The 16,826-nt window shown below is 41.4% G+C and overlaps 1 protein-coding gene across 12 annotated transcripts in view; it reads right to left on the bottom strand.

Annotated features, from left to right (window-relative positions):
* Positions 1–16,826, bottom strand: part of LDB2 (LIM domain binding 2) — a 372,982-nt gene that overhangs the window by 220,465 nt on the left and 135,691 nt on the right. For all 12 annotated transcript variants that reach the window (XM_082728434.1, XM_082728443.1, XM_082728441.1 and 9 more), the window contains exon 2: positions 14,358–14,460. In XM_082728434.1, the coding sequence (XP_082584560.1) occupies positions 14,358–14,460 (103 nt within the window). The remainder of the gene's footprint in view (positions 1–14,357; positions 14,461–16,826) is intronic.

Below are 16,826 nucleotides of genomic sequence, written 5' to 3'. Positions count from 1 at the left end.
TGGGATGGGCTTCTTTCACTCTGTTCCTTCCTCATTGACCCCTCACCTTTATCTCTGCCCACCCAAATGCTACACATTGTCTCTGCCATGCCTACCAACCCTTGCCCCTCTGCCAACAGGAAATAATTTCTCTTCTTGGGCTTCACTGGGCACTTTCCACTTGTTTGATGACGCTTGTCAGGAGGTCTTATATCGTAACTATGTACTTGTCTCATGTGCGTGGTAGGTAGATGCTAGGACGATCCCCAAGATACTACTCCCCAGTGTACACACCCTACATAATCCCCTCTGCTTGAGTGTGAGAAAGACATGTGACTGGGGTGAGGTACCACTTCATAACATGTTATATTAAATGGCAGAAGGACCGTGCAAATGTAAAGTCTCTAAGCAGATGAATTTTGTGTTCATCAAAAGGGAGAATGATGTCACCATGGGCCTTACCTGATTGGGTAAGCCCTTAAAGTCAGAGAGATTTGAAGAATTCTCTTGGCTTTGCAAGCATAAGGTGCCATGTTGTGCAAGGGACCACATGCCAAAAAAGAGTGGGAGGCTTCTAGGAGCTGAAAACATTCTCTAGTTAACAGCAAACAAGAAGGTAGGAACTTCCATCCTACCACTGCAATTAACTGAATTTTGTCAGCAACCCTGAGACTTAGATGGGACCATTGTCCCAAGTGACACCTTGAGTTCAGTGCTGTGAGACTCTGCACAGAGAATCCAGTTAACTAGTGCCTGGACTCCTAACCCACAGAAATTGTGAAATAATAAATGTATGTTGATCTAAGCTGCCACATTTGTGGCAATTTGATATGCTGCAATAGAAAACTAGAACACTCATCAGCTAGGTTGCCTCCAATATTCTGTACATAATTACACTCAATGAATTTGTTGAGCCTTCCTATTATACTTGACTCCAAGAGATTCCAAAGATGATTCAAAGAACAAAATTATATATGTCCCCAGAAACCATGTGACTTCTAGATTATACCAACTAAAAAAGGTGGGTACAATTTTTAACTAGTCACTAAGTAGAGTCTTGTGTTTCATAAAGAATTGAGAGACATGAATTTGAATCCTGGGTCTGTCACTAACCAGCTGGATTCCCTTGCACAAGTCAAAGCCAAGTCAGCTTCTTGGTATGTTATCTATAAATAGTCATTATAATAACTACTTCCTGTTGATAAACTTCCATGTACTGGGGACTGTATATATATTATTTGCAAATACCATTATATCACTGCCAGAGAGGTATTATGTTCATTTTACAGATGAAAGCAGTGAGGTTCATAGGAAAGGTCAGAGACCTTAGATATAACAATCAAGGTCACGTGGTTATTGCAGGACAACATTAATATTTGAAGCTTCTCTGTCTGCAACCTGGGCTATTTCTCTTTAAAGTGAGGGGTTATTTTGTTACTATAAAGTCCTCTTTAATCAGATCATCCTGGAAGCACAGCCTGAGTGTGCAGTTCGCATAGCACAAGGCAAAGAGAGGGCCCTTCTCCCTCGCACCTCAGAAGTGAGTCACATCTGAGTTCTGGCGCTGTAAACGTGTGCAGTCGGAGACAATGACAGAGACCCAGAGCCCAGGCAGGGAGATTGCATGGGTTTAAGAACTCATTTACTTAGAACAGTGGAAAAGGAAGTCAAGCGTGAACTTCTGAGCTTCAAAGATATTCTCAAGGCCCATTTGGGAATAAGCATAAATCTTCAAATTTATCCAAAGTTTAGCAAATTCACAATGACAAATGTAACAGTTCCTCTAAATGGAAGTTCATCTCTTGGCAGTTTTGAAGGCTTGGAGAAAATGCCAGCAACAAGGACTTGGAAGGAAATAAATCTTTAGATTCCCTGAAAACATAGATAGTTATTATGGAAGACATATGGAGGACCCCATACTGCGTTGAAAAAGAAAATTTATAAATGTCAGCTTCGTAGCAGCGATGTTGGAAGGATTTAAGCAATCTACACTTAACTATGATGAGAAAAATATGCTGGGGGAACGCTTTTGCCATGAAGAACTAATTATTCTTAACCTGTGCTGTTTCTGGGAGGAACCGATGAGAGAGAGACAGAAGGCTCCAGAATCCAGAACAAGGAATTAGAATTTCTTTTCACCCTACAGATAACATTTAAACATCTTCTACTGTTTAAAAAAAAGTTGCTGAGAAGCAGGATGGTAAGGACCACAATATGAGTGTCTAAGGCAGGAGAGCTGAGTTCTGAGTCTGGAGAGGCCTCATTTCTTCATCTCTACAGTATAAACAGTTAATACAACACCTGCTTCCAGGCGCATAGTGAGGCTGGAGGGAGACACTGCCATCCAGTCTTGCTTACCCAATATTAACCACAGACCTCCTCTCTGTCCCTTACAGCAGCAGGCATGGAGGCTACAGAGAAGAGTAAAACATTGTCCTCTCCCTCTATGAGCTTACAGATGGTTCTGATTTATGAGAGAATTTTATAAACTGCAAAGCATTATCAGAATGCTTGTCATTTTAACTCATTAACCAATCCAGGAGATTACTGCTGGACACCTTTGAAAAACATCAACACAAGAATCCACTAAGTATTTAACTTTTCTCTTTTGTTTAATGATATCATAGCAAGAATTACTTATTTGAGAATAAAAATTGGAATCTGTATCTTTTTCAACAAAACCACGGCTAACATTGGAAAGTTTTTGTTTTTATTAATATTACTATTTCCTTTCCAAAAAGAAAGAAGTAATAAATAAAATTGCAATTCAAAACCAGGGAAAGTAGGGAGAGAAAAGGTATCATGAGCACTACTTGTTTTCCTGGGGAGGGGTCGTCTTCCCTTCTCTTCCTGAAGGTTCTGAATGGAGATGGTGCCAATTAAACCATGCCCTGGTTGGCAGCAAAGCCCAGAGCTAAGAATGGGAAGAACAGAGAAAATGCCAACTGTCAAGAGATACAAGGGGATCTCAGGAAAGATACGACAAACATCTAATGAGAAATATACAACTTTTTAGAACTTCCGTAACTAATGTCGATGAGGCAATATTGAAGACGAGCCTGGATTTAATAAAATCTTAAAATTTCCACAGCTGGGCCTGCTTGCACAGGGCTGGTGGACCATTTTCTTAAATAAGGCACGGCGCTGGTCTGACACTAGTTTAACAAGGTAATTATCAAGTGAAAAATAGCAGCCGCACTGCTGTGAACCTGAATAATAACTCTCATAATTACTGATTTGGGGGCCCATCTTTTTTAAATAAAAAAAATAGATCTCTAAGTACTAAAGCATTTTATAGGAAATACATGTGGGTACAGTGTCTAGAAGTATGGAGCACTATTAAGGATATAATTAGCAGTTTATTTACATAATCCATCAAACACCATTTATCATTTCTGTCATGGTTCTATTGAAGAGAAGCAAATAAGCACAGGGACTTGAAGGTACTTTACGTAGGGAAGCTTGGAAAAGTTGATTGTGACCAAATTTTGTAAGGCTTAAAAGTTGGACATTCCTAAATACCTCAACTGAAAAGTGAAGCAACATAGCTGACTTTATCAAATGCTTGTATGCTTTCATAAACAGGACACGACACACATTTCCAGAGGAAATTTTACGTGGACAAAAGTAACTTTCAGGTAACTAACTTCCATTTTTTAACAATTTTCACACTTGTCTTAATTCTGAAACACAGACACAAATGGTCATTCTTTCACTGAGAACTACCTGAAATGGTTGGTTTTTCCTGGAATGTGAGAGCAGCACAGAGGTATCTTGTGCATCTGTGAAGAAACACCCTCCTGCATATTTCTGACTAGGCTTGCCTCCTAATTCTAATCTGGAAGAACTCTTCTGGTTTTTCTTTGCCCTCAGTGTAAACTAACCCATCCTAGCATAGCAAATAATGTATTTTTCAAAGTAAAACACCAACAATAAAATTGTAAATAAGATTATTTAAAGGTAGGATGAAGTCAGACATCGGTACTTCCAGAAAAGTTTGTAAAAATAGTATAAAGCTAGGGGCGCCTAGGTGGCACAGCGGGTTAAAGTCTCTGCCTTTGGCTCAGGTCATGATCCCAGAGTCCTGGGATCGAGCTCCCTCCTCTCAGCAGGGAGCCTGCGTCCTCCTCTCTCTGCCTGCCTTTCTGCCTACTTGTGATCTCTGTCTGTCAAATAAATAAATAAAATCTTTTAAAAACTAGAATAAAGTTCTATTTGCTCTAGATAAAATGGAGAACTTGTCTCATAAAAAGGGAGTAGTTTTATTAGCATGTTCCCAAGTCACCTTTCTTACTCTTTCTACAGATCTTCAAAATGATTCTGAACCTCAATTATTGTCAGTTTGAAGTCTTCCTGCGTTATCGAAAAGCCAAAGACACATGTTGCACCATGGAATTTCTCATCCAAGAGGAGATTAAAGACAGCACCAATTAGGAAAGCACAAACTTCACAAAAATAAATAACTACATCATGATGGTTGTGTGAAGCTGATTCTCTTGGACTGATAATAAAAGCAAAATACATGAAAGCACCAAATTCTACAAGCTCCTGAATTCAAATACTCTAACATGCCTAACTTGATTAAACAATAAATATTCAAACACACCACAATGGGTGATTTCATCATGGAGACTTTCTTAATGAAATTCACCTGAACATCACTTAATACAGTTGGTAGATGATGCCAATTTAACCCGACCGCAACAAATGCTTTATTTTACTTCACTTGCATAAACAAGGTGCATCTACAACATGAAAACACAACACAAAAGTTAAGATTAAGCTATACATTGACTTGTGGGGACGACGCCCCAGATAAGCTCACCCCACTAAACAAGATCACAGATCAGAATTACAAAAGGAAATGCTGCACACATCTCAGCTTAGCACTGGTTTTCCAAATGTATTATGTTTAAAAGTCATACCAATATTGCATTTTGAATAGGGTCTAAAAATATAGTGGTAACCATTATTAAGAACAAGTTCATAAACAAAAGCAGAAGGCATCTATTTAAAAAGATCTGGTAAAGGCCTGCAAATAGTAAAGTCCTAGAAACAATAGTTCACCTCCAAGACACGAGATTTTGCTCATTCGTTTTCTTATTGCCAAGGCAGAGAAAGCAGACACGTGGAAAGTCCTTGAGAAATGTTAAATAGAAAATAGGCATTTCAACTGAAATTAAATACATTAAGATTCATTCAGGAAGATTCATGTACCTAGTTAACTATTGTTGAGGACTACTTATTCTATGAAATTTGCTGGCACAATTGGACTTAATAGATTGGCAGATTAACCAAGTGGTGCAATTACTATCCCATGGGCCAAAGCACTAAAGGAAAAAAAAAAAAAAATCACTCCTGGTATTGTGGGTTTGGTAGATGAGATCTTAATTTGGTGTTTAAAATGTGAGTCTCAAATCTTTGTTCTGTTTGTGGTTAAATTTCCAAATTGCTCTGTGACATTTCTGTTACTTCCTAATACAAAATGAGTTGCTACAACTTGAGATTGTGATGGCGGAAACTTCTTAAAACAGGGGGGAAAGCATAAGTGCAATGATGTGCCTGTGGTCTAAATAATCAAACCGCTTGAGTAATATTTATACTATTGACCAGCACTACGTCATTCATTCAGTCCACAAAAATTTCTGAAAGCCTTATATTTCCAAGGTGTTGTGGCAAGACGTTTTCTGTCATGGCTGTAGAAAATAAAGAGTCTCAGAAGATTAGAAAGAAGTCTTTGCCAGCCTGAGTCTTTTGTCTCTAAAGTATATTTGGTCACTCCCTTCTCAATGCCTCATGGTACTTTGCCAGCCCGACTCTTCCAGTGTTGATGTCATTGCATTAAATTGTGTTGTTTGTATGTCTCTCCCTTGTTTAACTGTAAGCTCCTTTAAGGCAGGCAATCAGGCAGTCACCACACCCATGTGTGTATGCTGAGCACCTGCACAAATGCTGGTGTAGGCAACTGTGGAATGCTTGCAATGGGGACTTTGGATTTAAATTCAGGGAGTCTTCAGCCTGCACTCCCACGCTCTGTTGAGTTGTTTCATTCTATATAGGTGGGGCTGGTGAGTATAGCTGCTGAACACAGAGGTAAGACCACTGTGAATAATAGGGCCAGGTAAATCTTTTAGAAGTTATTTTCATATGATGGGTCATGCTTACATCCCACTGCATCTACTCTGGAATAAACAAGATTTCATATCTGAGAATGGCCTGGGCTCTTTCAAGTACGGCTCCCAGATTTAAGAAAGAAAAACACAGGATTTTAGATAAATGACAAATAATTTTAGAGCATAAATATGTCCCAAGCATTGCATTTGTATTCTTACATTTTACCTAGCAACCCTATCTTAAAAGGATGAGTAAATTGGAAGTAAAGAGGATTGAGTGAGACATTTCTCAATAATTTTTTGTTGGGCAGAACATTTATTTTCTTCATCCCTCAGATAATAAATACCACCAGCACCACCTGCCATTGTGATAATGAAAAAAAAAAAAAAAAAAAAGCCACATTTGTCCTGTTACTCACTATGGTGTATTACCATCTTAGTTTGAGAACCATAGGAAGGACATACGGATAGGAATGCATCCTATGAAGCCAAGAGTCAAAAAATGCATGTGCCAGGATCCCATGGATACCATAGTCACACAGTCTCAAAAACAACTATATAATGTCCATTTCCTGACTAATATCCCATTCAGAACTCCCAAATAAATTCTTATGGGCAATCAGAGAGGCCTGACATGCTCAAATCTGTGTATCTGACAATGAATTTTAACCCCTGAGAAAAGATCCAACAATCATCCCAGATTTCTTAACAGTTTGACATATAAAGGGAAAATTAAAAGTCACCATCCTAAAGATCAATTATAAATATGATAATAATTATATATTTAACTTATATGGCACTTTAAATTTATTCAAAGCACTTTTCTGTCCATTATCTCGTGTGACCATTAGTGTGGTATTTATTAGTGATGAGAGAATGGAATGTCTGCTCAATCTATTGTTACAGCCAATTTGCAACTTTTGATATCATCAATTTGAAACCACAAATGGGAAGACATTCAGTCTCTTTTTTCCCTTTCAGAAGTCTGTCAGTTGTGAGCTTTCTCTTAAGTCTTTTTTTATAGCTAGCCCTAGATTTTGTATTAATGTCACATGAATATTTTCTTTTTGAGCTACTTAGTTGATTATGTTAACTTAAGGTAAGAGTCTTAAATAGAACGAAATCAAAAGTAAATGAAAAAATTTGTGATGAACTGCCTTCCTTTCAAAAACTGTCTGCTTCTTTATGACAATGTCTGGCAAATAGCAGAAACTTGTTGAGTTCTGAATGAATGAATCAAGGAATGAATACAGGTGCAAATGAACTTCAAATGAAAGTCTGCTTTCGTCCTAACTTAATTTACTCCAAATCTTGCCAGCCTAATGAAGACTGCCGTTTAAAAGGGTCACATAAGAAAATCACAACTTCAGAGGCTAGAGCCACCCAGAAACCATTTAATGCCACTCCATGCAACGGAAATCTTCCCCTCCCCCCCAGAATCATCTGAGACAAAGACATCTATGTCAGGATGCAACCAAGATGCCACAATCATCTGGTAATTAACAATCATGGCCTACTCTGAGTAGGTGCATTCTTTCCTCTAAGATACACTTCCTAATGCAAAGTCCATTTCCTTTCATCTGGTCATCAGTAAACAAAATGTGGAGCATATAAGTGCCTAGCACAGTGGCTGGCACTCAATAAGTGTTTAACAGCTCCTTGTTCCCTGAGCAAAATAGAGAGTGGAAACCTCAACCTTTTTTGAACAGGACATCATTGTAATAGTTTGGGACTTGTTCATTTATAAGAGAAATTTTATTTACTTATTGTAGAGAGAGAGAGAGAGATCCCAAGTAGGCAGAGCAGCAGGCAGAGAGAGAGGGGGAAGCAGGCTCCCCTCTCCCCGCAGAGAGCCCTATGCGGGGCTTGATCCCAGGACCCTGAGATCATGACCTGAGCTGAAGGCAGCGGCTTAACCCACTGAGCCACCCAGGCACCCCGGGACTCGTTTAAATTGCCATCTTCGTCTTTAAATTCTTAAGGTTCCCATATAGAAAGAAGACAGGTCTGATTTGCCCAAATCCTGAGTTCTCCCTGCTATGTGCCAACTGACTGGATGAGTAGTAGGAATTATCCTCTATTTTAATTCCATGTATTTATTCATGCAATAAGTATTTTCCATGGGCAGCACTCGGCAAAGGTTACATGCTATTTAATCTTATTTAATCTTCACACGTACCCTCTGATGTTGGCATTATTATTATCTTAATGCTGCATATGAGGAAATTGAGGTTAAGACAGTTTAAGCAACATGCCTCATGTCCTTCGCATGCCTACATCACACAGCCGTACTGGAACAAAAGCTCAAAATGAATCTGCATGGATCCAAAGACCATAATTTTGATCTTTACCTTCATCATTTTTTAAACAACTGAGGAGTTCTCAGAGAAACAAAGTTGCTTTACAGAGGAAGATCTCAAGGGCCAGCTGGCACTTGTCTCTTGAGAAAACATAGGATCTTTTGGCACCAGCAACACCAACCTGGGCCTCTTCATATCTGGGTGAATTCTATAGAGGCCTTGTTCATAGAAAAGACCCGCATGGATTGGAGCCTTGTAAACCCCTTCTCCCCATGTGCTGCAGTGCACCCTTTCTGCATGTAACTTTTTTAAACGGCCACATTTGTGCCAAGCAGTTACTATATGCCGTGTCAAAACACCTATGCATATATTCAAGGAGTGATTTTCCCAGAAATACATTTTTAATCATGCAATATGATATTAGAGAACGAGAAAGTTGGGGAGGGGGAGAAATGCTTTCAGAATTCCTATATAGCAAGCACAATAAAAACACAGCTGGATGACGTGAGCCAATAAAAAGCAGCAGAAAAATAGTAACGAGAGATAGTGAAGCTACTTGAGGCTCATAGAATTTCTCTACCTTAGGGGGACACATCCAAATACACAACACATAAAAACACATATTACAAGACAAAATTGAAGAACTTCGTCAATATCGCAATGTTCTCAGAGCTTTCAGGAAAAAAGGGATGTGAGGAAGCAAATGTTAAGGAGAAACAGCAAGTAGAGGAATGGCTCCACTGAGGGGCCGATGGGCAGTGCTTCACAGTATCAGATGGGACCAGATGACTGAGGACAACAGAAGAAAATAAGGGCATGGAGGGGGGGGTGATATGTCCTAAGACAATTTTCTTTTTTTGTTGTTGACTGAAATGTCCCCCCAGCCCCCAGCAATTACAGAGAAAAAAACATCAGTCTTGGACTAATGTGACTGTGTAAATGTGTAGTCTCGTGAGAACTCTTTAGTCCAGACAGAATATGGAAGTCAAGATGAAATAAGTATATGATCAAAAACTACTGGATCCACCAACCCAAAATTACAAACAACAGTTAAAGGATTCATGACAGATGGCTCAGTTGGTTAACTGTCCAACTCTTGATTTCGGCTCAGGTCATGATCTCAGGGCCATGAGATCAAGCCTCTCATCCAGCTCCATGCTCATCAGGGAGTCTGCTGGAGATTGTGCCCCCACCCCGCCCCGCTCCTCCTCCTGCTCATGCTCACTCTCACTCTCTCTAAAAAAAATAAATTAAAAAGAAAAAAAATTTCTAATGGATGAATGATAATTTTTTCTGAATTGTCCTAGATCTCAATCTAGAGTCAGAAATGCACACAGTAGAATTCAATCAAACAGTATCTATTTAAGGAGCATTTTCAAAGTGCTGGAAACTCTGCTGAACCTTATAAACATCATCTCAACAAGCCCTCCCTTTTTGGGTGAGGTCACTGATCCTCACCAACTACACAAGTAGTAAAAGACAAACCCAGGTTGGAGCTCAGGTCTCAGACCCCAAGCCCCTGACTGAAGCCTTTTCCCTGAAAAGCAGGCCAATGGGCAGCGCCCTGAAACAAGATGGCTTTCTAGCAGTTATATTATTTTTTAACCTTAATTTCCAAGGCAATGCCAACCTAGACATAGTTTAGTGTTTGGAGTCTTCAGCCTCTCAAAGTACAAAGCCTCACACATTCTCAATCACCTTCTGCTGTCTCTTCTCCTGCTGAACATAACCTATGCACCAAAAACAACAGGGAGTTTCTGAGGAAAGCCTGTGAGAACACAAGTCTCTTCTGTGCTGGATTTCACTAGAAACCACCCAAGAGAGGGTGTGTGTGACTCCCAGCCAAAGAGCGAGTCTTTGCAGCAAGTTCTGCACATGGAGCCCACTTGAAAAACTTCTCCACGACACAGAAGCTACGAGAATGCATTGTTACCAATAGTAATCATCAGTGCTGCCTACCGCATGCTTCAAATGGTCTGAGGCTCTCTGACTGTTCTATCTCACTTAATTTTCACACAAGCCAGTGACGGTTTTATGACATCTTGCGGAGGAGGAAATGGAAGTTCTGTTTATGAATCAAAGCACAAATTAACATTCAAACATGTTTGCTACATGGTGCAACCCCGGGTCCTATCCAACGTCATGGGAATCAGGAGAACTTTCTCCTTGCATCTCTCCCAGCAAAGAGAGATCTCCTGAATGAACCACATCTTTCCTACAGATGAAGAACATGGCCAGTGTGAACCTGGACACAGCCTGGGTCTCCTGGGGGGAGAAAGCGTGTTTGTGATGGTCACAGAAGGAGAGAGTGATATAGGACACCATTCCTTTACATGCTCAAAAAGGAGCAGAGAACTAGAAGTACTTGCTTGAGGCTCACAATGAGCAATCAACTTAAAAATGATCACTTTTGTACAAGATAGGAAAGGCAACAGCAGATCATGCTGGACTTAGCCTTATAAAGTAAACATACCCAGGGCATGAGAATGTCATCCCTCTGCTCCTCTTTGCCTTCTATGTCAAGGAAGCCTTGGTAATTATTTGTGGCTTCTGTTCCTGGAAATGTGTGAATTGACAAATCCATATCTTCCCCTTTAGCTATGGGGTGATAGAGACATGAGATGGGGTAGGGAAAGGAGGGTGTCCTGGCTTTGACTTTGGAGTCAGCCAACCTGAAACCCAATGACTCACTGCTGGACTCACTGGACCAAGTTCCAAGTTTTCAGAAAGGATGCTTTTCAGCTCCAACTGTCTTTAACTACTGATCTGCTGACAAAGAGGGAATGACCTGTCTCAGGTCTCTTCCCCAGTTGAGATTCCATGCATGCAGGGAGAAAACTACCTCTTCAAACTGCCCACTTCTCCAGCTGCTAAAGAAACACCTTCCTGATGCTTGCACCAGGTAGGGACACACAGCTCAATTTCATGGCCTGCTAACCTTGTCTACCTGTCACCATGCAACACCAACCTCACCCCCTGTCTTCCAGGAAGACATCAGCAGTCTCCATCTGTTCCCGTCATATTCCACCTCGGGAGGGAGTTACCCTCCCACCAGTCAGGAGGGGAAAGGGCTTGGGGACTGGACTGATGATCAATATGGAGGAGTTTTCTGAAAGAGAAGCTGTATGCTGCCTCCGAAAGCATAATTATTTCCTGAATTATTATAATGCTGGTTCCCCCTTCTAGCTTAAAGTAGATCAGACCTTATCCTAGAGCTTCTCTGAAAACACCAGCAGAGCACTATAGATTATGTTCTTCCCACTTTAGAAAGTCTCATGATTTAGGTCAAGGAATTGTTTTGCCAACATTCTGTTTGGTGTTATAAACTTTTCTCCAAATGTCCATTATTCATTCAATCATCCATTCAACAAATATTTATTGAGCACCTATTGTGTACAACTTCCTGTATGAATCCGAGAATTCAGCAATAAATAATAGAAAGCTCGTGTTCACACGGAGATGACATTCTAATAGGATGGTGACAGACACCAAGTAAATAAGCCAACACATATTATAGGATTTACTGTAGCTTAGAGATAAGATATCTTAGAGCCAGACAGACCCTGTAAACACATAGAGATGGGGAGAGAAAAGGAAGGAAAAAAATTTTTTTTCTAGAAGAGACTAAATAAACTCCATCTGACATATTACATATTTCTTGGTACCTAAGATAAATGTAATTTGGGGAAATTCTTCGCATAGAGAAATGGAATAGCCATGTCTTGTTTTCCTTTCGCAGAAATCCAGGGCTGTCAACTCCCCAGGAGGTCTCGAGGAAGAGCTGCAGCCTGCTGCCCAACACTGGCAGGTGTTTTCACAGCCTGGCACCCACTGCCTGGACTGCGAATGGGTTAAGGTGTCAGCGCCAGAGCTGGGAGCACTGCATAAACAGTGCGTCAGGCGTTCTAAGCATGCTTCCTCTTCCCTGTCTCCCCGTCCTGTGCTGTCAATCACCTGTCACTTGCCCACACATCAGCAGCATTGTGCACATCACCAGGCTGTCAGCTAAGCAGCTGATGAGACTCGGCTCCAAACTGTCAATCATCTTTGCTTCTCTTCTCTGCTCGAGAAATATTTTGGCTCACAGAAACAAAGAAACCTGGACAACAATGGCTTATAGTCAGGTGTTTACTCTTGTGCATGGGTATAAGTAAGATCTTAAATCGGTGCTGATCGTGCCTTACTCTCAAATGGTGCTGGGGTTGGGGGCTGGGCAGAAGAAAGACTGAAACCTTGTTGCGTTAGTATAATGTACTTTAAAACTGTAATTCTAGTTCCCTGAGCAGACCCTGATGGATTCACAAAGCAAACACAAAAACAAAAAACAAGCAAACCTCCCAAAACAAAAAAAACAAAACGAAATTAAACAAAGAAACCCACAAGAACATAAAACAATGATAACTGGAAGTTATCTGAGCTTGTGCCTCTCCAGAAAATAAGAAGGCTCAGAGGATGGATGACTGCGTGGTTCGAAATTATTCACCATTGATCAAGCAGGCTTTTGGAGAGAGAGTAATTGTTGGATTGCGGAGTTCATTTATCTCCCGGGACTTCTGAAACAGCGGCTTCTGCACCCGACTCTCCTATTCTCCAGGGCACGAGGCTGCTCAGGGGCACCCACACGCAGGAAAGCAAGTTCACTCTGTAGGACCCCCGTGAGCTAGGCTTGCCAGTGATTATGACGGGTGTCCTTATGTTGAATGCAAAGACATTCTAAACCAACCCACTGTCTGGCAGACCAGCAGCCCCTCTCGCCCAAAATACTTACCAGAAACATCCCGCACCCTTCAAAGCCCACAACAAAGACATCTAAAGAGATGTTCCTGGCAATGAGTTCCAATTGAGCAGCAAGTTCAAGTTGTCCTGATCTCCCCAGTTTGCCACTTGGGCAAAATCACCATGCATGTATTAGCATAATTAATCAGCTCATCATACGATAGATCCAAATACTACTAGGTTGTCCAAAGTCCTCTAAAGTTTAAAAAAAGGAAAAAACCTCTAGTGCCTTTGAAACATATTTAGCAACAATCAGACTTTTAATCATGTTTCTCATGAGCCTTATTATCTATCATTGCCCAATGCTCTGGATTGGCAGGTTCAGACACACGGTGGTTGGTTCCATCATCATCTCTGTGTTTGTGACATTTGGGATGTTTTACCCTCTGACAGATCCTTTCATACGTGCAAACTGATTTCTGAAAACACATCTCTTTCTGATCTAACCGGACATTAATTGGTTTTGTGCTGATGTTTCTATGTCTCTTGGTCTTATAGCACAACTAGCAAATCTGATCTCTGACAAGTTGGCTGAACCTAATCAGGACAAATCTGCTGCTACCCAGGTTGCCACAGGCAGTAATTTGAGGGTCTTTACAGAGTTATCCCTCGCTGGAAAGACAAGGGACTATAATTCTGTCAACACTAATCCAAAACTGTATGTTCAAGGCAGGAGTGGCCTCTCTCCCCGACCCCCAAGAAAAGATAGCAATTGTCAGATAAATACCTGAGATAATTGATAAGAAGAAATTAGGAGGCTGTGGCTGATGCAGTGACTATGAGAATTTCTTCCTTTCTTTCTCTCTTTCTTTCTTTCTTTCTTTCTGGAACCTTCAGAAGTGTAACATTGGGTGTAAAGTGTCAGCTGTCAGGGATAAAGCAGGGTCACAGGGAAGAGGTGGATGGAAACCCCGCCATCCAGCTCCCACTTATCATTGGGTGACTTGGTTCATATTTGCCTCACTCGCTAAACAGACAGGTGCCTAAACATTCTCAGCCTCAAAGGAAAACTCTCTCAGCCAACTCAGGCTGCCACCCGGTGACAAAGCCCTGATGGGAAGCAAGAACCTGCTCAGGATGGGAGGTGTTACTGTCAGACTGTCAGCCCTGTGCTATTCTCCGAAGACCCCTGTGGTTTTCTTACAGGCACAAAAAGAAGAAATATGAGAAAAATAAACTTCTTTCTTACTGTATCGCTTTGGTCCATCTTCCAAACAAAATGAAAGGGTTAATGTGGCGTCGTCTTCAAAAAACTCGGTGGCAAACGCGTCCCACCAGAGGTTGTCGCTATCCTGCAAAGAGACAGATCATTTATTTAACAGGCAAGAACAGAAACTACCTCAAAAGAGGAAAAGGAAAGCAAAAAGAAAGACAAACCCAGCCACCACTTGCCTGTTACTCAGCATATGTGTGTGGGTGTTCTAGAAGGCGGGTGGGTGAGCGTGTGGTCACTCCTCAAATTAATTGCCTCAAATGGGGACCGAATTCCAATTCAACAAATGAGTGAAAGTGAACTGAATGAAAATTAATTCTCCAGGACATATTTGGGGAGATTTAATAAATGTACTTTGGAACACAATGTGACATTTCTTAACAAAAAGGGTTTACATTTCATGTAAAATGCATTTAACTTCTTTTTGGGCACTCTTTCTCTCCGCTCTTTTCAGAATTTGATTTTACAAACAGAAACCACCATATCACAACCGGGTTCAGGAGAGTACATTTTTAAAAGATAATCAGTTCAAAAAGGGGGTGTGTGTGACTTGTAGCCCCACCCTATGCAAACGTCCTATAAGATACAGATACTGCCGCAGACAGAAGATACATAACTGTCCAGGGTTGTACAAACACCCATCACATGCATATGGATTGTTCTCGAGGATTGTTTTAAGATTATAGGCAATCTTGTTGCCTTGTTATTAACATGATCATTAAAAATAGAGCAGTTCAGCAGAATGCAAACTATCCATGTGAACTCTGTTTGTCATGGATTGAGTGTCTCCTGTTCATCCAGAAAACGCTTTGAAACTGTCCCGGTTTAAAGCAGTTAAAATCACTGTTAATCATTTGGGGGGGACAGGGGCTCCTATCAGAGTGAATCAGGAGGGTTACGCCAAGCATCATATTCTAAAAGGGGGCATCACAGCTGCCCTTGTGCTTTGCATCTTATCCCATGTACCCCCAAATTCTTAAGCACAGTCTTTCCCCAGAGAATCGCTGATCAGTGCCAAACTTTAGGAGGAGATGTCCTGCAGCTGCCTGTCAGAGGAGGGAGGGGCAGCTTCCCACTCAGGGGCCCCCACTGCCGTGGCCTGGGTGGAGAAACTGCAAGCCTCTCTTCTTCCCATTAAGTTGTTCTGCTTATGAGGACATTAAGTTGTTGTCATTGGCAGGCGTCAGGAATGAGCCTTCAGTCCTGGAAAGAATAATTAAAGGGCCACCAAAGATTGATGCTGTCTGTTCTGGTTTTCGGAAAAGCAACAGCTCAGGCAAATGAATTTTTTCATCTTTTTTTTTTTTTTTTTCCCCCTGGCTTCCTCCCAATCACCACACCAAAAGCCAATACTTTTCTTGGTAAAATCGAGTAAATATAAAAGCACCCAGGGGTGATTCATGGCTCCACATACAAACTATCTCTCATCCCCCACCCCAAAACAAATATTTATTGAGCACTTATTACATGCAGGCCCTCAGAGCACACAGCTGGTTGAGCGATGGGTCCCTACCCTCAAAGGGCTCAAGCCCAGAAGCAGGAGACACCCAGGTGAAGACTAATAGTCTCCCTCCAGACCCGAGACCACAGCATGAAGTCTGGGTGTCATGGAAGCTGTCAGAGTTTCTAGAAATATCAGTGGGCTTGGTTGGAAGTGGAAGAAGCAGCTGGGGAAAGAAACCCCATTTGAGAGCCTGGGTACACTGGTTTATTTTATTTCAAATTGCTACACAGATGGAAAAAGAATAATAGTTAACATTTATTGGGTGCTTACCACATGCCAAGCATTATTCTAAGTGCTTTATGTGTATTTTCCTCCTTACTCCTTACTACCTCCCCCTTTTTTGTTTGTTTGTTGTTGGTTTGGGGTGGGGCTTATTTATTTTGTTTTTGGGTTTTTTTGTCCATTCTCTCCTGTATAATTTAATTTTTTTGTGAACAGAGGCTCTGTTTTGCTCTAAATGGTGCCGAGCCTATGGTACAACTCAATAGAAGTTGCTCCGTGAATGAATGAAGTCACTCCCGTTATGTACTACCCCTCCTTTACAACCTCAGAACCAAAGCACAGGTGGTAAATGGAACTTGCCAAGTACAGTCAGCCGATAAATAGTGGAGCTGGGATTTCGACTCAAGCCATTCTGACCTCTGAGCCCCACCCTCTGCCTGACTCATTTCTCTGGCAGTCTTTGCCAAGGTGGTGTTTAGGACTTAGAAAGAAGGGGAAGGAGAATGAAAAGGGAATATTTTGTCTCAGATTGGTCTCTTTGTCCAGCTCCTTGCTTCCAGCTGCCAGGGACGGTCAGTGTCCCGCCTCGCACGGCAAAGTACCCCATGCGGAATGATGTCAGTGGCGGAACTCACGCCTATTGGCAGCCCTCAGACCCGGGCTTCATCCCAGCTCTTCCCAGCGGTGAGCACGGACAACTTAGTTTACTTTCCTGAGCC

Source organism: Mustela nivalis (genome assembly GCF_964662115.1).
Source record: "Mustela nivalis genome assembly, chromosome: 4".
In the NCBI taxonomy this organism is placed as follows: Eukaryota; Metazoa; Chordata; class Mammalia; order Carnivora; family Mustelidae; genus Mustela; species Mustela nivalis.
The sequence above is the reverse complement of the archived record's forward strand: the minus strand, read 5'-3'. Positions and strand labels throughout refer to the sequence as shown.